Source organism: Bos taurus, chromosome 15, assembly GCF_002263795.3.
Source record: "Bos taurus isolate L1 Dominette 01449 registration number 42190680 breed Hereford chromosome 15, ARS-UCD2.0, whole genome shotgun sequence".
NCBI classification, from domain to species: domain Eukaryota; kingdom Metazoa; phylum Chordata; class Mammalia; order Artiodactyla; family Bovidae; genus Bos; species Bos taurus.
This window is the reverse complement of record NC_037342.1, coordinates 52,963,668-52,989,426: the sequence shown is the minus strand read 5'-3', so window position 1 is coordinate 52,989,426 and position 25,759 is coordinate 52,963,668. Positions and strand designations below refer to the sequence as shown.

At 39.2% G+C, this 25,759-nt stretch overlaps 1 protein-coding gene across 9 annotated transcripts in view; it reads left to right on the top strand.

The window, feature by feature from the left end:
- FAM168A (family with sequence similarity 168 member A) overlaps positions 1-25,759 on the top strand; it is a 202,528-nt gene that overhangs the window by 96,407 nt on the left and 80,362 nt on the right. For 3 of the 9 annotated variants that reach the window (XM_059874901.1, XM_059874898.1, XM_059874897.1), the window contains exon 2: positions 7,293-7,411. The exons of the other annotated variants lie outside the window; for them this stretch is intronic. In XM_059874901.1, the coding sequence (XP_059730884.1) occupies positions 7,340-7,411 (72 nt within the window). In that variant the 5' untranslated portion in view covers positions 7,293-7,339. The remainder of the gene's footprint in view (positions 1-7,292; positions 7,412-25,759) is intronic. 9 annotated transcript variants of the gene reach the window in all.

Genomic DNA, 25,759 nt, shown 5'->3' with positions numbered 1-25,759 from the left:
TCAGTTGCATTTTTAAAAATGTATATAGACTCATTGACCTTGAAGGTGCTTTGCACTCTAAGTTTTCTGTGACCACATGCTCTTGCCTCTTCTAAGTCCCTGTAGCAATCTGTATTTAAAAAAAATAATTTATCAGTATACTTCTAATTATTTGTTCCATATATGTCTTCCTCACTAGTCAGCAAACTCCATGAGGCAGGAATCACATCTGTCTTGTTCATCATTAGGCATAGAAAGACTTAAATATTTTTGGATGAATGAAGAGTTTTCTACAATGCAAACATTCTATAAAAGTTCCAGAAGCCCATTGATTCATTTAGAGGTTCTTTAGACATTTACTTCAAGGCACTGATTTAGAGGTGAATTGCCCTTGATCTCTGCCCTAAAGGCACTTGAAATCTATTAGAGGAGATGGGCATGGAAAAAAAAGTTGTAGTACAAGTTTGTATGAAGTTCTGCAGCAGCCTGGAGGAGGTGAATAATTTACATTTAAAAATTAAACTCAATTTAGTTTAGTGTTTGAAATATATTACTGGAAATATAATAGCATTCAATTCCAGCAATAATTTAAAGTTGGAAAATTACTTAAATTTATTCTGTCATGGTACAGGAATGGGGAGCTGTTAATCCCAAGTATATTCATTTTGAGATGTGTTCTATCAATATCAGTTTATCAGGCACTTTCTCAACCATTTATTTAACCACTTATCTATTATTTCTTTCAACAATCTGTTAAGACAAATGGTACAATTCCCCATTTTATAGATGAAATCGAAATCAGAGCAGTTAAATAACTTTCTTGAGGTAGCACAGCTGGTAAACAACAATGCCAGGGCACATTTAGGTCTTTTGGAAACAAGCTCAGAGCTCTTTGTATTATATTATAGGCTCATTTTCTAGGTCGCTGTAGTCTTCCCTCAAAGGGCCAGAGTTCCTAATGCTTGTGAGCTTTCTAAGATTCTGATTCTTAGGACTCAGCCAGAATGCCATCTTTCATGATGCTTTTCCTATGAGAAGTGGTTTCTTCAGCCTCATTTTTCATTTATTAATATTCTTATGGCAGTTTTACTTAAGTGCTGTGTTTGACTAACTTTCATCATTTCTCCTACTTAAAATCCTCTTGAGGGGAAGGCAGCTATTCTGAATATTTCTGTATTAGTTCATGGGCTTTTATAATTTATATTATATTTTATAATTTATGTATCATGAATGGTTATAGTTTTTCATACCTTCACTAGAATTCTTTTGTTAATTAAATAGATTGAGAGTGGCACTTTTTCTTTTCCTTCTTTTATTAATAGTTATTTTCTTTGGTTTATAAGAAGTAACATAACTGTTGAAGTGTTCTCCCTTTCTGGAATAAATGTCTTATAGAAGTCACTATAATTGGCCAAAGGGAGCTATTTTGAGGTAAAGTGAATTATGGTACCTCTTCTTCATACCTAGAGGTAATGGCAAGGAAGTTGCTGACAGGGAAGTACTTTTTCATTCTGTTTCTTTAAAAGGACATTTGTCTCTTCCTGTTAATCTATAGGTAGGTACAGAATTAAGCTTTTGGGGGCTTATATTAATCTTTCTTTGATTAGAATATTTACCTTACTGGATTCTTGTGAAGATCAAATGTATAGGAGGAGCAGCATATAGAAGATCATTTGGACTTACAAAGTGCTGTGCAGACAGGAGTATGGTTTTTTATCCTCTAGAGTAATAAATAACTGCTATTTCTGAACTAGCTAAAGCACAGTTCTTCACCCAAACCGTGTGCCTTTTTTTGCCTTTGACAGCATAGACTCCTATTAGAATTTCTCGGTCAACCATCAGGTTCAGTGTCACATTTTTTTCTCCAAAGGCAGTTGCATTATGCCAGGTGTTTTCATATATTTCATTTAATTATCATAACAACTGTAAGGATGCTAGTGTTGCCTCCATTTTAAAGTTGAGTAAATCAAGGGCCATTGAGTTCAGATAACTTAGCCAAAATATTAAGTGGCAGAGTGCAGATTTTATTTCATATATTCTGGGTTCATTTTTTGCTAACCCTTATATTAGTGAGGACACACAGAATTATACTGAGGTGTCAGATTGGCCACAAGATTTGAGTGGCATAACATGACAAAAATCTGTGGAATTCTTGCTTATATGAATTCAGTTTCAGGCCAGGTGACTCTGGAGGGCAGTTGTCCTCCAGGAAGTGATGACTAGCACATTTATGCTGCTTTTGTCTTGTGCTGCCACAATCCCAACTTAAGATCTCTAGGATGTCTTTGCAGAAAAGAGAGAGAGGGAGGGAGGGAGGAAGTCCATGCCAGAGCTGGAGGGTCATACACCAGCTTTTGAATACTTCTCCCAGAGTGTAAGACATGTCACCTTCATTCATAGATCATTAGTGCTACCTAACTACAAGAGATCTGGAAGCTATGGGGGTCTGCCAGACCACTTCACACAGATGTTTCCCAGGGGGAGTTATTTTTACATAGAACATGTTTCCTTCTAACTTGCATTAGGGATAATTTAACATGTCTGAGCCATGTTTTATTCTGTGAGTGCCTCGAGGTCAGGAATTAAATTATTAAATAAGCTATAGAAATGATCCCTGAAAGTATAGTCTTTAAATTATTAAATGAGTTAATTTTTCAGTTCAGTTCAGTTAAACATTGAATACCTGCAATTTCAGGCTCTGTTTTCTTTCCAAAATATATAGCCTATATCTATTGTCTATATTATAGGTAAGTAATAATAGCTAGATAGTTCTAGATTTTATGTTCCTTGAGGGCAGTATAGAATGGTGGTTAAAAGCACTGGTTTTGAAAATGTAGGATTCTCGGTCTGTCACTTCCTAACTTTCTGATTCTCTGCAGATTTGTTTTGGTCATACTGCGTGGCTTGTGGGATTTTGGTTCCCCGACCAGGGATTGAATCTTGGCCCTTTGCAGTGAAAGAGCAGAGTCCTAACTAATGGACTGCCAGGGAATTCCCAAGTTGTTTTTTTTTTTTTTTAACAGTTTTATTAAGGTATAATATACAATAAAATCCACTCTTTTAAAGTATATAATTTGTACCTTTTAGTATATTCACAGATTTGTGCAACCACTACTTCTAATTTAAAACATTTTATTATATGGGAAGAAACCTTGTACCTGTTAGCAGTTACTTCCTATTCTCCCTTCCCCTAAGCCCCTGGCAAACACCATACTACTTTCTTTCTATGTGGATTTACGTGTTCTGGATTTGGGCAAGTTATTTAACCTTTCTGTGCCTTGGTTTTCTCATTAACAAGGTAGGGACAGTAATACTTAATCAGCTTATTATAAGTGTGATATGGGAGCAGGAAGAGTTAAAGGACTTGGAATTGTGTCTGACACATAATAAATGCTATGTGTTTGTTGTTGTCAGGTTGTATTATTATGTTCAACATTATCATGATCATTATTTTGTTCCCTTTATAGAATTGGACTCATGGTAGACACATTTATCTGATTTCCTCTGGCTCCTCCTCTGTGTCAGATTTTAGGGAATCTTAAATATGAATTAAAATCCCTGCTCTCAAGTTGTTGACAGTTTTACAGCAAAGACAGATATAGAAAGAGTATATACATATATTCTAATGCAGGCTAACCTTGTGAGGTGGGGATTCTTAGTCAATATGATTATAGATGATAAAGCTGAGACCCAGTAATGTTAAATAACTTACCCAGGGCCATGTAGTTAATAGGTAGTTGAGCTGGGATTTGAACCTGAGTCTGACTGATTGCAAAACCTATTTTTACTATTTCTGATGCTTACAAAACAATTTACTGCTACTTTTCTAAAATTTTAAGCCCTACAAAACAAAAACTGTTTTCAGCTAAAAGAGCTTGAGACTCAGCACATACTTAAAAAAATTCAACTACTGGAGCCCTGCTGTTTTATTCTTTCCTTTACCTGCTCTGGCAAGGAAAAACAAAAAGAACAAACCAAAAGAAAAATAACTGAGGACTAAGAAGACCTAAGATGTGGCCTCATCTCTGGGTGAGACAGGCTGTCTCATTCAGCTTTGTCCATTATCTTTCTTGCCAGGCTCCTGTCCAGTCCCTCTCCCTTCTCTGGTCAGTGAGGCTCCATTGTATGGGCAGGGACTTTAGGACCTCAGTGGAGAGTTTTGCAGAGCTTCCTGCAAGAAATGTTCCTGTAGTTAGCCATGACCTCCTGGCAGCAGTTGTATTCATCATTAGGCTTCAACTTTCCCATCCCCCTTTTGAGGTTCCATTGAATCTGCCAGTCACAGAGCAGCTTCCATTGAATCCAGTAGCCTGTTTCTGGTTACATTAGGCATTATCTGTATTGCATTTTTTGGCTCACCTCATTAATAAGCTAGTTCTGTGCTTATTTTCTACAGAATATATAAGCTGACAGAGCCCTTAAAAGCCCCTAACCCAAGGAATTCCCTGGCAAGTGAAGGATGCTGGAGAATAGAGGTTGGGGCTAGGTTTTAAAAAGCTTAAAATTTAGATGTGAAGATTTTACTTTTATTTCCATTAATAGCATGGTTTATGTTTACTTCTTTGAAGATGCGTTGTGGGAACCCTGGATGGCAGCTGAGTAATGAACTCTCTGCCTTTTTACACTGTACAGATTGGAACTTTGTTTTAAACGTTTCACTTTGACGAACTTACCATATGTAGCTCTAGCTGTTCTTGAGTGGCCTCAGAGGTCCATGACATGTCATCATTTCCCACTTTCCTGAGGTGAGCGTTTGAAAAGTATTTGATGAGGCAGTGGTGGCATTTCTAAATTTGAGGATTCTTAAGCCATCTCTGGGGATTTGTTCACAAATGATATGGTTTTTAATATATTCCCTTCCCACATACTTTATACTCAAGTCCACAGTTGGCCTATCCTGGGTTCTGATCGTACAGCTATTCCCTGACTTGTCTGTATGACCACTGATAAGTCTCTTTCTCTTAGTTCTTGTATCCATAATAACAATGATGCTGACTGCATAATCTCTTAAGACTCTTGTGGTTCTGATATTTTAGGACTCCGTATATGGGATGCAGATCAGCCTTTTCTTTGACATTCTTCATGTACACAGATCATAATGTGTTAAAACGTATTTGTACCACGGTGACTACACACATATTGGCTTATTCATCACATGCTTATAAAACAGATCCCATTGATGATCATGCTACTGTTTTTTGAGTATTTTTTTGGTGTCCTATCCTTTTTATGTTTTCTTCTGCCTTCATGTTCTGGCTGCACCTTCTGTCATCCTGTGGAGAAGGCCAGGCCCAGATACCACTGTGTTCCAGCAGTATCAGAAAAGCATACAACAGAGAAACACAACCAGCTTACTTCAATTTAAACTGACCTTCCTGCTAGCTACAGATTATCAACTCCTGCACAAGCAGCCTGTAGGGCTGGAAGGAGGGGACAAGGCAATTTTGTCCTGACTTGGTGGAAAAACCCCAAGCCTTGCCTCTCCTGTCAGTTGCAAGTACATAGCTTGAATTTCCACTCCTGCTTTACTGCAGTATTAAAGATGTTTGGAAGGAGGCCAGAGATGCAAAAGAAGGAGATAGCTATATTTAGAAAAATGTTGTTTAAGATAGCTGTCTTTGGACATGTTTTTCCCTCATTTTTATTAATTTGCTGCATAGTTTTGATTATGAGCAATAGTAAAAAGTATTCCAAACATTTCATAGCAGTTTAAATTTCAGAGCTGTTTTTCTCCTTATCTAATACATCTTTATAAACAACCTGGAGATGATGCATACTATGAATAGTTACTTTTTATTGAGTACTTACTATGTGCCTGACACAGTGCTGAGTGCTTTACATGTATTATTTAACTTTTATATCAGCTGTAAAAGTGGTTTTATTACCATCTGAAACAGATGAAGATACTAGGAACCAAAGGGAGTAAGTAAGTAAGGTGCCCATTCCCATAGTTAATATGTGATGGAGTTATGATTTGAATCTAGCCAACAATGCCTGGCTTCACAACTGCTGGTTCTGTTAACTTCTGAGTCTTACAGACTCTCTAGGAGGTATAGCTGGAGAAGGGCATGGCAACCCACTCCAGTATTCTTGCTTGGAGAATCCTGTGGACAGAGGAGCCTGGTGGGCTACAGTCCATAGGGTCGCACAGAGTGGGACATGACTGAATGTCCCATAGCACACAGCATAGTAGGTATACCATTGTATTTTTCTTAGTAGAGAGATTATACCTTGTCAAGAATCACATGGCATATATATGGTAAATGTAGGACCTGAAGTTTGATCATTTGATATAAATCTATACCCCTGGTTTTTTTGCTTTTATTTTTAGCTATCTTATTTTTATATCTTAAGAAGATGAACCACTTAATGTTCTTTTGGATTAGTCTTTAAATTTATAAATAAATTATAAAAAGGGCTTACTTAAGATGCAAAGAAAAATAAGATGTTCTCAAGGAACTAATAATGGATTGTAAGAAAAAGAAATGCAAAAAATAAGTAATTTTTAAAAGTTAAAAAATTAAAGATGAAAAAAATAAAATGAAAAAAGATGTGTTAAATAAAGAAAAATTAGGAAAAAAATAAAATATTAAAAAAACACAGGTATAGAATGAGAGGTTCTCTCACTATATATTAAGTGGGGAAAACCTCTAACTTAGTGGTTAGGGCTATGAGTGATTTAAAAAAGGGAAATATAATTGTGAGGTATGGTTTAATAGGGAGAGGGTTTATTTGGGGGGAGGGTGTTAAGTGTACTATATAATAAACAAAAAACTGTCTTAAGTATGAGTAGGAAAAAAATTTTTGGAGCTGTGTTTTGTTTTTGTAGGAACACAACTCTGAAATGTTCATGTGAATAGGAAAAGCAGTGTATTTGAAACTTTCATGAATTTATCATGTAGTATATTTGTGTTTTCAGTGCCTAGCTTACATAAATGTTTATTGAATGAATGAATTTTGGGTCTGACTCTGGAGGTGTAGGGGTGCTGTCATTAGTATTGTAATACAATGTGCTATAAAGGGCTAAAGATGGAATCTTTAATGAATACCTAGTCTAGCTTCTTCTTCTAACTGATGTGAGAAGTGGGATCCAGGGAGTGGAAGTGACTTTTCTGGTAAGTTATAAAGGAGAACTAGAATTCACTGCTCCTGGCAGCACTAACGATTTTCTGGAATTGCCAATATTTTCAGAGATTTCATGAATACAGGTAAAATGTATAGAGTAAATATTGTTGAAAGTATTTTGATTTACTGACTTCTTTACAGATAAAGTTAGGCTATAATGGTTTGTTCTTTTCTTCTTATTTCTGCAGTTGTGTATTCAGTTCAGTCGCTCAGTCATGTCTGACTCTGCGACCCCATGGACTGCAGCACTCCAGGCTTCCCTGTCCATCATCAGCTCCCAGAGCTTGCTGAAACTCATGTCCATCAAGTCAGTGATGCCATCCAGCCATCTCACCCTCTGCTGTCTCCTCTTCCTCCTGCCTTCAATCTTTCCATCAGGGTCTTTTCCAATGAGTCTCCTGCATTGTAGGCAGATTGTTTACCAACTGAGCTATCAGGGAAGCCCGTAGTTCTAGATTAGACAGGTTCAGTAGGTTGAACCTAACTTTTGATCATAGTTCTCCTGCGGTGCACATACAGCAAAGCTTTCCCCCTCAAAGGCCAGGTTGGAAGCAGTGGCCTTCATTTCTTATGTATAATTTATCTCTCCTTCCTGGTGTTTGAGTCTTGTTGGTCTTGATAAATGCCTGTTTTCTATGCACAGCATGCAGTTAACATGGAGTCCTGGTGTGGCGCTGCTTAGGAAGCGGTGGATGAGAGCACATGTGAGAGGGGGCAGTTAAAGGCAGCTTGTGCCTTTAACTCCTTTGGTTGATTAAGCTAGAGAGCTTGTCTGATCATAATGAGTCTGTAAATCTCAGTGCCAGAATGGGAAACTGATGTGGAAAGGATTCATTGGTCTTGTTTCACCACAGAAAGGAATGGAGGTCAAAAGGGTTCAGACGTGGAGGAGAAATTGGAGTCAATAGTCCCAGATTTGACTCTGGGCTCAGTCATTTATAAGCCATGTGACCTTGGACAGGTTCCTTAGTCTGAACCTCAATTTTCCCATCTATAACATGGTGTTAATAATACCAAGTATCTCAGAAAATTCAGTGCTTCCCCAGATATCTGTGAGACTTGTTCCTCTCCTCCTTTTTCAGACCTTTCCTCAAATATCACCTTCGTGTGATGCTTTCCCTAATTATCCTCTTAAATATAATCCCTATCCTGACACTCCTTGTTCCCTTACCCTGTGTTTTTTTTGTCATATCACTAAATGGCTTTTTATTTTTTTGCTATTTGTTGATTGTCTTGCTCCCACTCATAACAATAACAAAATACAGCAATAATAGTAACAGCTAATTCTTATATATAGGGCACTGTTCTAAGCACTTTACATATATGTTAACTACTTTAATCTTTATAGAAAGCCTATTAGGCAGTACTATTGTTATCCCCATTTTATAGATTAAAAACTGAGGCATGGAGAAGTTAAGTAATTTTCAGGGAACACATAGGTGGTTAGCAGTGGAGTCAGAATCTGAACCTAAGCTCTCTGGCTCCAGAGTTCTTGCTTTTAACCACTGTCCTACACTGCCTAACTGGAACATAAGATTCTTGAGGACAGGGATGTTTGTCTTCTTATTTACTGTTGCTTCCCCAGTACCTAGAATAGTACCTGGCACATAGTAAGCAAGAATATTTGTAGAAAGAATGGATACATCATGATAACATGTGAGGGGAAAAGGGGTAAATGGCATTGTTGTGAGTTTCATCCTTGGCCCATCTGTATCTTCTGGGGTCCTAGCTATTGCTGTAGTCGTGTGCTGTTCAGCACAGTAGCCAGTAGCACATGGCAGGTGCTCAGTAGCACATGTGACTGACAGCTTCTATATTGAACAGCACAGATGTAGAACATTTCTGTCACCGTAAAAAGTTCTGTTTGGACCAGCCAGAGGGGGTAAGTAAGGTGAGGCCTGAGGAGGAGCAAGTGGTGAGCAAGTGGAGAGATAAAGAGGGATGGTCTCGTGGAGGGCTTTGGATGCTAACATAAAGTTTGGACTTTATTTTGAAGCCAGTGGTTCCTGAATTTGCCATAAGTGTACAGTGCAATAGTGTTAACTATATGTACCTTGTTGTTCAGCAGATCTTTAGAACGTTCCTCTTGTAAAACTGAAACTGTATCCCTAAGGGATAGTCTACAAATAGTCTACAACAACAGCTCCCCATCCTTCAACAGCCCCTGGCAACCACCATTCCTTCTGTTTCTGAGTTTGTCTGCTTTAGATACCTCATGTAAGTGTTGTCATGTAGTATTTATTTGCCTTTTTGTGACTGGTTTATTTCACTTAGCATAATGTCCTCATTATGGAGAAGGAAATGGTAACCCACTCCAGTGTTCTTGCCTGGAGAATCCCAGGGATTGGGGAGCCTGGTGGGCTGCTGTCTATGGGGTCGCACAGAGTCAGACATGACTGAAGCGACTTAGCAGCAGCAATGTCCTCAAGGTTTATTCACAGCGTAGCATATAACAGGGTTTTCTTCTTTGCTAAGGCTTAATATTATAATATTGTATATATACACCAGTTTTCTTTATCTGTTCATCTGTCAGTGGACATTTAAGTTTCTTCCACCTCTTTGTTATTGTGAGTAATGCTGCAGTGAACATGGGTGTGCACATATCTCTTAAAGATCCTGTTTTCAATTTGTTTGGAGCTAGACTCTGAAGTGGGATTGCTGGGTCATATAGTAATTATATTTTTAAATTTTTGAGGCACCTCCATACCATTATTTCCATAGTGGCTGCACTATTTTACATTCCCACAAATAGTCTACAAGGGTTCCAGTTTCTCTGCATCCTTGCCAGTGCTTGCTATTTTTTTTTTTTTTTTAATGGTGGCTATCCTCACAGATTTGAGGTGGTATCTGATTTGTATTTCCCTGATGATTAGTGATCTTTTCACGTGTGTTGCCCATTTGTATATCTCCTTTGGAGAAATGTCTATTCGTGTTGTTAAATAGAGTTATTTGTAAAACTCTGTTGTAAATAAGAACCCCGGGTAATTCTGAAGGAGAGTGGTGGTGAGTGGGTCAGCAACTGTGATGGAGAGTGAGGAGGCTTGGATCACTCAAGCTGCATTATTCTTGACTGGGTTATTCTTGGCAACACACACAGTCTCCAGTTTGATTCTTTTGTGATGTCTATACCATTAAGTTTCAAATTAGACAGGTTCCCTGGGGAGTCTTCACTGTGTCCTGATATTATCTGTGCTTCCATTTTCTAATTTTTTAGCTTCTTCTATTACAATCTCTTTCCTTTTCATCAAGAGTTCTTTTTCAAGAGTGTTGGTGGTGTTGGGCAAGAATCTAACTTTTCTTTTCTCCCATCCTCCTTTTTTTCCTTTTTACTTCCAGCTTCATCATGGTAAATCGCTTACTGATCCTGTGCGCAGGACTGTAGCCCAGAGCATCCTGAGGCCTTTGCACCTAATAAGGGTGGTTCTGCCAGGTTTTTCTGAACGTTTTTGTCCTGAGACAAAGGATTTGGCCTGGTATTTAGTCTTAACTGTTTGGATGCAGCAGCTCCTGATTCAGTCTTTGACCTCCCATTGCAAGGGCTCACTGGACTTTGAACTAACCAGTAAGCAGAGGAGATCTCTTTTCTTTTGGGTAGAAAAGCGGCCTCACTGTCACTCTTCTGGAGTCTGGAGGCCTGAGGTGCAGTCCTGGATCTGTTACTGACTTGCTGTGTGACTTTGAGCAAGTTACTGGGTCTCTGTTTTCTGTTGCAAAATGAAAGGCTTGAATTAAATGATCTTTGAGATCCTTCCAGTGACATTTGGAATAAGGTATGATTTGCTGGTTGAAAAATAATCCATATGATGGATAAAGATGTGTTACATACATACAATGTAAATATTACTCAGCCATTAAAAAGAATGAAATAATGCCGATTGCAGCAACATGGATGGACCTAGAGATTGTCATACTGAGTGAAGTAAGTCAGACAGAGAGGAGAAATATCATATGACATCCCTTATATGTGGAATCTAAAATGATACAAATGAACTTACTTACAAAACAGAAAGAGACTCACAGACTTGGAGAATGAACTTATGATTGCTTGGGAGAAGAGATAGTTAAGGATTTGGGGATGGACATGTACACACTGCTATATTTGAAATGGATAACCAACAAGGACCAACTGTATAGCACATGGAACTCTGCTCCATGTTATGTGGCAGCCTGGATGGGAGGGGAGTGTGGGGGAGATGAATACATGTATGTATATGATGGTTGAGGTGCTTGCTGTTCATCTGAAACTGTCACAACATTGTTTGTTAATTGGTTATACTCCAGTACAAAATAAAAATATAATCCATGTGAATAATATAAATCAGTGTGAATAATAGAAGTTTCATTTGCAAATGTTAAAAACATGCTACTTTGTTTTTTTGTTTGTTTTAAATATTTATGTTTGGCTGTGTTGGGTCTTAGTTATGGCACGATGTCTTCCCTAGTGCCACGAGGGCTTCTCTCTAGTTCTGACGTGCTGGCTTACTTGCCGCCCCCCTCCCCAACAGCATGTGGAATCTTAGTTCCCTAAGAACCTGCATCCTCTGCATTGGAAGGTGGATTCTTTATTTTTTTCAAGATATTAATAAATGTATTGAATATGAAAACCTAGCTATAAAAAAGCAATTGTGTGTTTAACACCTGACAAGTTAATCTAGTGTATATTAGGAAAGCACTGTGACAGTACTAACACAGCAATTGACTTATGCCCCAAACAGCCACCCCACCAGGGTGCTTTTCTGACCCCAAAGCTTCCCAGGGACCACTGGTTCAGGACCACCTGCACCCCGGACATGCTTGCTCCTCTTGTTACCAAATGTCCTGCACAACAGCGCAGCAGGCAGTGTGGGGATCTGCAGACCCTTCTTCCTCTTTCCCAAGTCTACAGGTCTGGCCTGCCGCGTGGAAGGCAGATTCTTAACTACTGAACCACCAGGGAGATCCTCCAAAACATGCTACTTTGGAATAGCAAACATTTATATCAATAGGCATATTATGAAAAACAGACAGATACATACTTGTCCTCCTGCCTAAAAATGTTTGGTAATATCAAAGCAGATCAGTATCTCCTTCTAAACATCAGTCTTTATCCAAACATTGATATAATATTACATTTTTTATTAAGGGTCATTTTGCTTCCTAATGAACATGTTGGAATTTATTTTCAGAGTAGCCAGTTACTCCATCCGAATGACATGTAGTTGGAAATATTTGTGCAAGAGTGCAGATCAATTTGGAGATCTCAATGGAACTGGAAGGAAAAAATTCCTGCAGTGAACTTTTGAGTTTATCTTGAAGAGCTAAGTAAATGGTGGTCAACCTTATAGTTTGTGATCAACTTTATCTGAAATTAAAAGTCTGGAATGTTTTAAAAACTAGTATTTTCATGCTATAACTTGGATAAATCTTGAAAACATTATGCTTTAGTGAAATAGAAAATAGAATTGTGGTTGCTGGGGAGTGGAGAAAATGAGTTAATGTCTAATGGGTACAGAGTTTCAGATGAGGAAGATGGAGATGTTCTAGAGATAGATGTTGGTGATTTGCATAACAGTGTAAATGTACTTAATGCTACAAAATTGTATACTTAAAAATACTTAAAATGGCACATTTTATGATATATATTTATCACCACAAACAAAAAATCCCTTCAGTGTTTTAAGTCCAGTGCCTACAAGACTGGTTGCCTAAATTTTGGTCAGCCATCCTTGCATTGTATTACAAATGATGAACCCCTTTTTCCTTAATACTTGCAGTGCTGTAGTACTCTACAGTTTAGGAAATGTCTTCTCTGCTTTCCCTTTGAATATTCAGAATAGTCACAAGAAGTGGGTAGAGAGGAGTAGATACGAGACCCTAAGAGGTTTGTCACTGATAGGTCAGGGACAGAGATAAGAGCCTAGACCATATGGCCTGTCTAGTTCCAGAGCCTCCCCGTCCATCAGTGCAAGGGCTGAAAACTTAAAGTGGGGTGTTTTCAAGAATGGGGCCTTGGCATCTTTGAAGCAAGATAGTTCCTCCAGCAAAGAATTCCTTGATTAGAGCTCAGCGGCAGAGCAGTTGAGTGCTGCACTGCTGACTTGCAAGTGGGGTCTGGTTTGTCTCCACATCTTCAGCAGACAGAGCATCTTGACGAAGGAGACTGATCACATCACATCATCTCATCAAAGTTTGACTGATTTAATACTACATACTCAACTTTTTTTCCCTTAGAGGGAATTAGTTTTTAAAATATGGGTAATACAATAGGATCAAAAGTAAATAAAGAGATTCATAATGAAGGGGGAAATAAGGGAAACAGAATAAGTGAAACCAGAAGTTCTTGCATAAACTAAGGTTTGGTGTCCTGAGTGTCCTAGTGGCCAGAGCAATGCCTTGTCTAAGGTTCACAGTATCCATCATTCATTCATTTATTCTTTCAACTGATGGTGTATTCCTACTGAGTGTTTTAATAGTCAGAAGGCACACATTGATATCTGGGTGTAATATCTGAAGTGTAATATCTGAAGAAAATATAGATCATCTTAAACAATAGACGACATTTATGGTTTTGCCACAGTAAGCCTGATGGTAGGGTCTGTGTATGGTTTATTTCTGTTTAGTCTATACCTGGCACCAGTAATAGACTTAGAGTAAATGCTTAATATGAATCTACTGAATAAATAAATGATTTTTTACAAAAAATTATTGGGGTATAGTTGATTTATAATGTTGTGTTACTTTATGGTGTACAGCAAAGTAAATCAGTTATAAATATATATCCATCTATCCATCCATTCTCTTTTAGATATTTTTCTCATATAGGTCATTACAGAGTCTTGGTAGAGTTCCCTGTGCTATACAGTAGGTTCTTATTATCTATTTTATATATAGTAGTGTGTATATGGGGCTTCCTGGGTAGCTCAACTGGTAAAGAATCTGCCTGCAATGTAGGAGACCCTGGTTCGATTCCTGGGTCAGGAATTTCCCCTGGAGAAGGGGTAGGCTACCCACTCCAGTATTCTTGGGCTTCCCTGGTGACAGATGGTAAAGAATCTCCCTGCAATGCAGGAGACCTGGGTTCAATCTCTGGATTGGGAAGATCCCATGGAGGAGGACACTGCAACCCATTCTAGTATTCTTGCCTGGAGAATCCCCACAGACAGAGGGGCCTGGTGGGCTACAGTCCACGGAGTTGCAAAGAGTCGGATACAACTGAGCAACTAAGCACAGCACAGTGTGTGTGTGTCAGTCCCAATCTCCCAATTTGTCTCCCTCCTTTCCCCCTTGATAACCATAGATTGTTTTCTATATCTGTAACTCTATTCTGTTTCATGAGTAAGTTTGTTTATACCATTTTTTTTAGATTCCATGTAATAAGTAATATCATACAATATTTGTCCTTCTCTGTGTCACTTACTTCAGTCAGTATGACAGTCTCTAGATCCATCCATGTTGCTACATAGGATGGTTTTTCATTCTTTTTTATGGCTGAGTAAAATTCCATTGCGTGGGCACACACACCTGTGTGTGTATATACCACATCTTCTTTTATTTTTTTAATTGAAGGATAATTGCTTTACAGAATTTTGTTGTTTTCTGTCAAGCCTCAACATGAATCAGCCATAGGTATACATATGTCCCCTCCCTCATGAACCTCCCTCCCATCTCCCTCCCCATCCCACCCTTCTAGGTTGATGCAGAGCCCCAACTTCCCATTGACTATCTATTTTACGTATGGTAATGTAAGTTTCCATGTTACTCTCTCCATACATCTCATTCTCTCCTTCCCTCTCTCCATGTCCATAAGTCTGTTCTCTATGTCTGTTTCTCCATTGCTGCCCTCCAAATAAATTCTTCATGTACCACATCTTCTTTATCCATTCTTCTGTCGATGGACAGGAAATGATTGCTGTAGAATGGTTTACATTATAAAGGATATAATGTAAAACTTATACAATGAAATGACTTCATAACAGTCATTTTGATGTTCAGCAAATACTGAATACCTGTGGCATATACTTGGTCCTCTGTTGGGCCTTGTGGGAGATAAAGGCATGAGTAGATTAGAGCTTGGTCCTTAAGGGATATTTTTTTAAAAAAACCAAGGATACAAAGTACTGTGTGATGACATAGAATGCTTTGGGAGGACAATGAGAACTCAGAGGAGAGTTCATTATAGGCTGTCCAGTTTTCTCATGGGTAAGATGGAGTTAGTAAATAATACCTACTTCATAAGGTAGATGTGAAAATTAAAGAACATGTAAAGCTCCAAGAAAAATTCCTCTCATAGTTAAGCACTTCATAAACATTAGCTAATATAATATTCTGAGAAGATATACTGGAGAAAGGGTGCATGGAGTTAGGTTCTTTAAACCTCCATGCTTCTCTCTACCATAGCACATGGATATCCTTATTTGACTTTTGTTCCCCTTCTTTGCTAGCTCCAGAGTCCTTAAGGGCTTGTACCATAACTTATTCATCTTCATATCCCTAATGCTGGTATATGGGATAATAATGCCTGGTATAAAATAAAGACGTAGTGAAGATTTATTGATGGAAAGAAGGAAGCAAGCAAGCATATTGGGAGCCAAACAGGCCTGCTTCTTTAGCAACTGAGAAAGTTCCAACGACATGCTTTACGGGCACCCATTTCTGCTGTGAATTATATCTGACAGCATATTCTGCCATGCTGTTATTCTGCCTCCACGTTCCTTCATTCCTTACTGCCTTTATACCCCTGCTAGACTACTTCTGCTGAACTCTAAGCAAATGGACATAATGGTCGGTGGGTAGTTAGTTCATAGCAGTCATAGGCCCTCAGATCAATATTTTTAGATTCCCAGTTGTTTATTGGCCATCTCAGCCTCTGCTTGTTCAAAAATGAATGCTATATTTCATTGCTTACCTTAGAAACCTCTTATTTCCCCACATCAAGCGCTGCATACAGAGTTTATAAGATAGTTTCTAAATCCTGTCAGTTATAACTCTATAAAGTATTTCCTATATTCTTTCCTTCTTTTCCGTTTCGGCTCTTTCTAGTTCAGACCTTCTGTTTCTCTTCTGCCAGTCCATCGTCCGTCTTCTCATGAAACACTGTTCTAAAACACAGAAGGATTATGTCACTTTGTTACTATAATCCTTCATGGCTCCCTGTTCATCTGCATAACAATTCTTTTTATACTAAGTGGTTGCTGTTCAGTCACTCAGTTGTGACTGAACTCTTTGCGACCCCATGGACTGCAGCACGCCAGGCCTCCCTGTCCCTCACCATCTCCCAGAGCTTGCTCAGACTCATGTCCATTGAGCTGATGATGTCATCCAACCATCTCATCCTCTGTCGTCCCTTCTCCTCCTGCCTTCAATCTTTCCCAGCATCAGGGTCTTTTCAAATGAATCAGCTCTTTGCATCAGGTGGCCAGAGTATTGGAGCTTTAGCTTCAGCATCAGTCTTTACAATAAATATTCAGGGTTGATTTTCTTCAGGATGGACTGGTTTTGATCTCCTTGCAGTCCAAGGGACTCTTAAGAGTCTTCTCCAACACCACAGTTCAAAAGCATCAATTCTTCGGTGCTCAGCCTTCTTTATGATTCAATTCTCACATCCATACATGACCACTGGAAAAACCAAAACTTTGCCTAGACGAACCTTTGTTGGCAAAATAATGTCTCTGCTTTTCAATATGCTGTCTAGGTTGGTCATAACTTTCCTTCCAAGGAGTAAGTGTCTTTCAATTTCATGGCTGCGATCACCATTGGCAGTGATTTTCGAGCCCAAAAAAATAAAGTCAGCCATTCTTTCCACTGTTTCCACATCTATTTGCCATGAAGTGATGGGACCAGATGCCATGATTTTAGTTTCCTGAATGTTGAGTTTTAAGCCAGCTTTTTCACTCTCCTCTTTCAATTTCATCACTCTTTAGTTCCTCTTCGCTTTCTGCCATAAGGGTGGTGTCATCTGCATATCTGAGGTTATTGATATTTCTCCTGGCAATCTTGATTCCAGCTTGTGCTTCATCCGGCCCAGCATTTCTCATGATGTACTCTGCATATAAGTTAAATAAGCACGGTGGCAATATACAGCCTTGACGTGCTCCTTTCCCAATTTGGAACCAGTCTGTTCCATGTCCGGTTCTAACTGTCGCTTCTTGACTTGCATACAGGTTTCTCAGGAGACGGGTAAGATGGGCTGGTATTCCCATCTCTTTAAGAATTTTCCACAGTTTTTTGATAGCTTCCATTTTATAGATGAAGAGGTAATTGCCTTCTTGTAGCAGGTAACCTCGCTCCCCAGGTGGTGTTAGTGGTAAAGAACCCTCCTGACAAAGCAGGTAGACATAAGAGATGAGGGGTTCATTCTTTGGGGCAGAAAGATCCCCTGGGAGAAGGAAATGGCAAACCACCCCAGTATTCTTGCCTGGAGAATCCCATGGACAGAAGAGCCTGGTACAGTCCATGGGGTCTCAAAGAGTTGGACACAACTAAAGCTCTTGAGAAATCTGTATGCAGGTCAGGAAGCAACAGTTAGAACTGGACATGGAGCAACAGACTGGTTCCAAATAGGAAAAGGAGTACGTCAAGGCTGTATATTGTCACCCTGCTTATTTAGCTTATATGCAGAGTAAACTCTGAGAAATGCTAGGCTGGAGGAAGCACAAGCTGGAATCAGGACTGCTGGGAGAAATATCAGTAACCTCAGATATGCAGATGACACCACCCTTATGGCAGAAAGTGAAGAAGAATTAAAGAGCCTCTTGATAGAAGTGAAAGAGGAGAGTAAAAAAGTTGGCTTAAAGCTCAACATTCAGGAAACTTAAGATCATGGCATCCGGTCCCATCACTTCATGGGAAATAGATGGGGAAACAGTGGCTGACTTTATTTTTCTGGGCTCCAAAATTACTGCAGATGGTGATTGCAACTATGAAATTAAAAGATACTTACTCCTTGGAAGGAAAGTTATGACCAACCTAGATAGCATATTAAAAAGCACAGATATTACTTTGCCAACAAAGGTCTGTCTAGTCAAGGCTGTGGTTTTTCCAGTGGTCATGTATGGATGTGAGAGTTGGACTATAAAGAAAGCTGAACACAGAAGAATTGATGCTTTTGAACTGTGGTGTTGAAGAAGACTCTTGAGAATCCCTTGGACTGCAAGGAGATCCAGCCAGTCCATCCTAAAGGAGATCAGTTCTGGGTGTTCATTGGAAGGACTGATGTTGAAGCTGAAATTCCAATACTTTGGCCACCTGATGCAAAGAGCTGACTCATTGGAAAAGACCCTGATGCTGGGAAAGATTGAGGGCAGAAGGAGAAGGGGATGACAGAGGATGAGATGGTTGGATGGCATCACCGACTCGATGAACATGGGTTTTGGTAGACTCCGGGAGTTTGTGATGGACAGGGAGGCCTGGCATGCTGCGGTTCATGGGGTCACAAAGAGTCGGACACGACTGAGCGACTGAACTGAACTGAATGTGATATTAAATTGTTGAATTCCAATAAAAGCTTTCTTTTAACTTACCCACTAGTTAATTCATTCATCTAGTTGAAAACCTTTACTGAGCACCCTGCTTTATACCAAGCTCTTTACTGGAAATTCAGTGGTGAATAAAACAGATATGGTCCCTCAACCTTATGTTGCTTAAAATGTAGCAGGAAGAAAAGAATTGGGTAGACAGATTTCAGCCACAAGTATTTATAACAAAGAAGTTTCAGAGAGTCCAGGGATCATAAAATGGCCTGTAGACATGCCCAATCTGGCTTTCTGAGATTTTTTTTTTTTTTGGACTGCACCACACAGCTTGTGGGATCTCAGTTCCCTTACAATTGATCTTGTACCCTCGGTGGTAAAAGCATGCAGTCCTAACCACTGGACCACCAGAGAATTCTCTGAGATCCTTCATAAGAGCCGAGAGGACACAATTGAGAAATGGGGACAGGATGAGAATATTCCTGCCATGTTTTCCCTGCAATTCTATGTTACAGCTTTTCAGAACTGTACAGTGTTCTCTGAATGTGCCTTGCTCTCTCATTGTATAATTTCGCAAATGACCTTTCCTTCTCCTCCCTCTGTAGAATTCCTGGCATCCTTCAAAACATAGATCAAATAGCATTCTTTTGAAATCTTATATATCTCTCTCCTTAAATAAGATAAGGTTCAGCTACATATAATAAATCTAAAATAACAATAGTTTAAAAACATAGGGTTTTATTTTCTCGTGTAAAACAGTAAAAAGGTAGTCCAGGGCTGAAATGATCAAGGATGCAGGCTTCTTCTGTCATCCTTGGTTTGAGACTTCTATTCTCAAGGTCACTTCACAGAAAAGGTTGATGAGCTCCAGTCATCATGTCTTAATTCCAGATAGCAGGTATGAGGAAGAGGAGAAGGAAAGACACCTCCCCCAGCTAACAGTGATCCCTTTAAGCAGGCTTTAAGAGTAAGTCCTATACAATATATTTCAGTTATATCTCATTGAGCAGAGCTAATCACATAGCCTCACTTAACTACAGGAGAGACTGGAGAATAGACTCGTTTAACTGAGCATATTGCCATCTAGTGGCAATCAGAACATCTCTCCCACCCACCCCCCCATCCTTTAGTAAGCTGTTGTTTCTTTAAATTGTAGCATTCCGTATAACAGTACAATTTTGCTATTGTTAGTTTTTGTGTTTTTCTCCGTCATACAAACACCTCAGGGACAGAAATTATGTCCTGTTATCTCTGACTTAGTAACACTTTGCTCAGAGCTTGTCACGAGATTTCAGTTCATGTGTATAAATGAGGATATTGCATTAAATGACTTAATTCCTTTTAGTGCATTAAAAATTTCTATATTTTTTCCTTGATGATTCAAGAATCACAAATTTGTGTTATTTTAATAGCTTTATTGAGGTATAACATATATGATAAAATTCACCCATTTTAAGTACACTATTCAATGCTGTTTAGTAAATTTACTGAGTTGTGCAACTATCACCAAAATCCAGTTTAAGCCATTTTTAATTACCCCAAAGAGATCTCTTGCTCTCATTTGCTGTCAACCTCCATTTCTGCTCCAGGTCCTAGGTGAACAAATATCTACCTGCCCCATGATTTGCCTTTTCTGAACATTTCGTATAAATAGAATCACATAATATGCTGTCTTTTGTTCTGGCTTCTTTCAGTTAGCACAATATTTTTGAGGTTAATGAATGCTATGATATGTATCAGTAGTTCTTTTTTATTGTTGATATTGTTATTAATAAACTTTGAAAGTTATTTTCTGAGTGGTTGTTTTCAGGATTAAATATATATTGTTATTACACATTACATATTATAACATACATATTACAGTCTACTTCATGTGCAAACAGTCTGGGACTTCCTGGTGGTCCAGTGGTTAAGACAGTGCTGCCAATGCAGCGGGCACAGATTTGGTCCCTGATCAGGGAACTAAGATTCTGCATGCCTATGGTGCAGCCAAAAGAAAAAAAAAATGAAGAAAATACATATACAATCAATGTACTTCACATTATAAACTAACTTAATTTCAGTAAAATTTAGAAACTTTGTTCCAGTGTAGCTCCATTTTTCCTCTCTTTTACTTTGGTCTTGTTTTTCTGTACAGTAAATTTTTGTTTGTCATAGATGCAACAATGTAGTTTTAAAGTTATTGTTTTACATAACTGTCTTTTAAGAGAAAAAGAGAAAAATATTTATGCTATCTTTATTTTTACCTATGTAATAGCCTTTACTGATGCTCTTTTTCTTTTCACGTGGATTTGAATTACCCTGTAGTGCTATTTCCTTTCAACCAGAAGGCTTTATTATATGTCTTTAGGGTTTTTGGAAAGGGAGGTTGCTATCAGTGAATTATCTTAGTTGTTAGTTATTTGGGAATGTCTTTATTTTTGCCTTTAATTTTGAATGATAGTTTTACTGAGGTCACAAATTGTGGTTGGTAAACTTTTTTTCATTCAGTGCATTTGATTTATTATTCCACTGCCTCTGGCCCCCATTGTTTCTAATGAGAAGTGAGCTGTTAACCTTAATCTTATTGTTGTCCCCTTTCATCTCATAAGTTGTTTTCTCTTGCCACTTTCAAAATTTTCTCTTTGGCTTTCAACGGTTTTTACTATGATGTGTGCAAGTGTGTCTCTTTTTGTGTTTAGCCCACTTGGAGTTCACCATCTTGGGTATAGTGTAATGTTTGTTTTTAAAATCAAATTTGGGAAGCTTTTGGTGATTATATCTTCAGATATTTTTTCTACTCCTTTCTTTCCTCTCTTTAGAAATCCCGTTACTTGTGTGTAACGGTTTGTTCCATAGTTTCCCACAGGTCTCTGACTTTATTTTTCATTTTTTCTTTTTGTTTTTCAGATTGCATTATCTGTATTCATCCATCTTTGAATTTGATGATTCTTTCTTCTGTCAGCTCAGATTTGTTTTGAGTCCTCTTGAATGTTTGATTTCAGAATACAATTTTCATTTGGTTCTTTTTATAATTTCTGTTTATTGATATTCTCTATTTGATGAGTAATTATCATCATACTTTCATTTAGTTCTTTAAATATGGTTTCCTTTATTTTAAAAAAAATTTCTAATAGATGCTTTGAAATATTTATCTATTGATTCTAATATCTAAGTCTCCTTGAAGACAATATCTATAGTCTCCTTTTATCCCCACCAGTAAATGGGTCATCCCAGTATCTTTGCATGTTTTATGATTTTTTTGGTTGAAAAACTATGTTGTAGATAATATAATGTAGCGACTCTTGATTCAGATTCTTCCACCACTAAGGAATGGGAGGGCTGTTGCATTTGTTTTTTTAACCCCTCTTTTTTGGTTTCTTTAGTACGTGCTCAGACTGTTGCAGGAAGGGGGACCCCTTCCAGGGCCCGAAACTGGGCTCTTGTCTAACACTCAGAAATGAATTGTCCAAGGAGACACGTGTGCTAACAAAGCAAGAGATTTTATTGGGAAAGGGCACCTGGGTGGAGAGCAGTAGGGTAAGGGAACACAGGAGAACTGCTCTGCCACATGGCTCGCAGTCTTGGATTTTATGGTGATCGGATTAGTTTCCGGGTTGTCTTTGGCCAGTCATTCTAATTCAGAGTCTTTCCTGGTGGTGCACGCATCGCTCAGCCAAGAGGGATGCTAGTGAGAGGGATTCTGGGAAGTGGACAGACACGTGGTGTCTCCTTTTGACCTTTCCCAACTCTTCCGGTTGGTGGTGGCTTATTAGTTCGATATTCCTTACCAGGATCTCCTGTCATAAAACAACTCATGTGGAATGGTTACTAAAAGGCCTGACCAGGGTGGGCGGTTTCAGTCAGTGTGCTTCCCCTAACAACTCCCCCCTGAGAGACTGCATACTTCAAGATACTTCTTGGGAATTGGGGCAAAGGTCACTTTCTTCTGTAACTTCTTCCTGCTGTGCATGGGCATAGGCCTGCCTAGTGGAGCAGAAGTCTCTATCTGATCTAAGTCAATATATTTTTTGCCTGAAACCAGCATTCACCCTTGTAATAAGAGCAATTTAGTTTGAAACTGTTGGCCCCTCTCAGAGATGAAATAGACAGGGGCCAAACAGGAGACCTAACAGGATGGTCATCTCTGGTCCCCGGAAACAGGAAGCAACATTTGGGGTAAGGGTTGCAGGGTTTGTGACTCTTTTTGATTGGTTGGTGGTGAGGCAACAGAGCTGTGCTCCAGGAATCTTGTGTTCAGTCTGAAGTTTCCATCCTCCACCTGGGTGGGGGCTCCAGTTCTGTAGAAGAACTCAGACATTGTTATGCATATTTCTTTTGAGTAGGAACTAGGACCCTGTCTGGAGGCTGTACCAATCTTTGATTGTTTCTCCTGTTTCTGTATCCCCTCCGTTCCCTGATTAGCAGTTGTTTAAATCCACCCTTTGGAACTCAGGGAAGGTCAAGGAGGCTGAATGAAGCCTATATCCTACAGACAAGCAATGGAGAACACAGAACAGATCTCTACTCCAGAGCCCCACAGACTACTGCTCAGTTTTAATTTAGGGAACTGGGCAACTATGACTGTGATAACTTCCTGTCAAAATGGGGCATAGGACTGCCTCAGCTTGGAGAAGAGACACTGAACTGGAAGTATTCCTGAGTTCCAAGTCATAGATCTGAGCCTTGTATGATTAAAATCTCAATCCCTTGGTCTGCCATTTTGTTGTAACAGACCCAATTAGGAGTAGCTGGAGGAGGAATAACTGGAATTTTAATCGACAAAATAAATCTCATTTCTTTTTAGAAGAATAGACCTGAAACCCAGTCTGGACCTGGCACTTCGGGGAGACTTGTAGCCAGGTAGCCAGTTGCCTAGTTTTATAAAAAGTAAGGTTGCAGTTACTAACTTCCAGCAGACATTGTTTTGAGAATGGTGGCATCTAAGCCTGACATGACTCAGAAAACTCAAGTGTTAGCAATACAACGTCTAATCTGAAATTACACCATAGTGTCACCTAGTTATTTCCCAGGATGTCTGAACCATAGCCACTCTATTTTGACTTTTTAACTGTAAAATTTTCCTTAATAGCCAAAGCAGATGTCACCATTGATGACGTCAGTGTTTCTCTAAGTATGAGAAGATGCAAGAATTGGAACTCATAAAATCTTCTCCTGAAAGGATCTAACTATCTGAAGGCCTGTTCTGCCAGTTTTCCCCACAGCACAGAGTGCCTCATTCCTGATTTTCACCCTGAACTCCTTTCAGGGGCGTTCAAAGTCAGCAGTTGCAGTGGCCATGATTGCATTTCATGACCATTTTATCCCATGGTGCTGAGAATGTCCATTCTCAGGTTTGGCAAAGATTTTGTTGATAGGCCACTCAATGTGCTGTTACTGGACTAGGCCATAAAACAGTATCCAAAATTCTCTGGACCCACCTGTCTTACTAGCCTCTTGGTCCAGGAAAATATGCCCTCTTGTTGCTTCTTCCCATATCTAGAGTTACACTGTTACCATCATTGATCTCATATGGAACTATATATTATTCTATCAGAGGCCTCAGTCACACATTTGGCAGTGTAAGAAACAGCAATTTTGAAAAACAAGTGAAATACAAATAAGATAGCCAGCAGTATTAGTAAAGTCACAAGTAAGACTTAAGAGCTTCCATTAGATGTAGCCCAGTATATCTCAGGTCATCTGACTTAGCCTGCTCTGTAGAATCTTTATCTTCCAGGGAAATTATATATTGGTACCATCTATAAGGCACATAGCCCAGTTTTCTAGTCTTACTAGACTGATTATCCTTCAGATCAGATCAGATCAGATCAGTCGCTCAGTCATGTCCAACTCTTTGTGACCCCATGAATCGCAGCACGCCAGGCCTCCCTGTCCATCACCAACTCCCGGAGTTCACTCAGACTCACATCCATCCAGTCAGTGATGCCATCCAGCCATCTCATCCTCTGTCATCCCCTTCGCCTCCTGCCCCCAGTCCCTCCCAGCATCAGAGTCTTTTCCAATGAGTCAACGCGTCACATGAGGTGGCCAAAGTACTGGAGTTTCAGCTTTAGCATCAGTCCTTCCAATGAACACCCAGGACTGATCTCTGTTAGGATGGACTGGTTGGATCTCCTTGCAGTCCAAGGGACTCTCAAGAGTCTTCTCCAACACCACAGTTCAAAAGCATCAATTCTTTGGCACTCAGCCTTCTTCACAGTCCAACTCTCACATCCATACGTGACCACTGGAAAAACCATAGCCTTGACTAGACGGACCTTTGTTGACAAAGTGATGTCTCTGCTTTTGAATATGCTGTCTAGGTTGGTCATAACTTTCCTTCCAAGGAGTAAGTGTCTTTTAATTTCATGGCTGCAGTCACCATCTGCAGTGATTTTGGAGCCCAGAAAAATAAAGTCTGACACCGTTTCCACTGTTTCCCCATCTATTTCCCATGAAGTGATGGGACCGGATGCCATGCTCTTCGTTTTCTGAATGTTGAGCTTTAAGCCAACTTTTTCACTCTCCACTTTCACTTTCATCAAGAGGCTTTTTAGTTCCTCTTCACTTTCTGCCATAAGGGTGGTGTCATCTGTGTATCTGAGGTTATTGATATTTCTCCCAGCAATCTTGATTCCAGCTTATGCTTCTTCCAGTCCAGCATTTCTCATGATGTACTCTGCATATAAGTTAAATAAGCAGGGTGACAATGTACAGCCTTGACGTACTCCTTTTCCTATTTGGAACCAGTCTGTTGTTCCATGTCCAGTTCTAACTGTTGCTTCCTGACCTGCATACAAATTTCTCAAGAGGCAGGTCAGGTGGTCTGGTATTCCCATCTCTTTCAGAATTTTGCACAGTTTATTGTGATCCACACAGTCAAAGGCTTTGGCATAGTCAGTAAAGCAGAAATAGATGCTTTTCTGGAATTCTCTTGCTTTTTCCATGATCCAGCGGATGTTGGCAATTTGATCTCTGGTTCCTCTGCCTTTTCTAAAACCAGCTTGAACATCAGGAAGTTCACGGTTCACATATTGCTGAAGCCTTGCTTGGAGAATTTTGAGCATTACTTTAGTAGTGTGTGAGATGAGTGCAATTGTGTGGTAGTTTGAGCATTCTTTGGCATTGCCTTTCTTTGGGATTGGAATGAAAACTGACCTTTTCCAGTCCTGTGGCCACTGCTGAGTTTTCCAAATTTGCTGGCATATTGAGTGCAGCACTTTCAC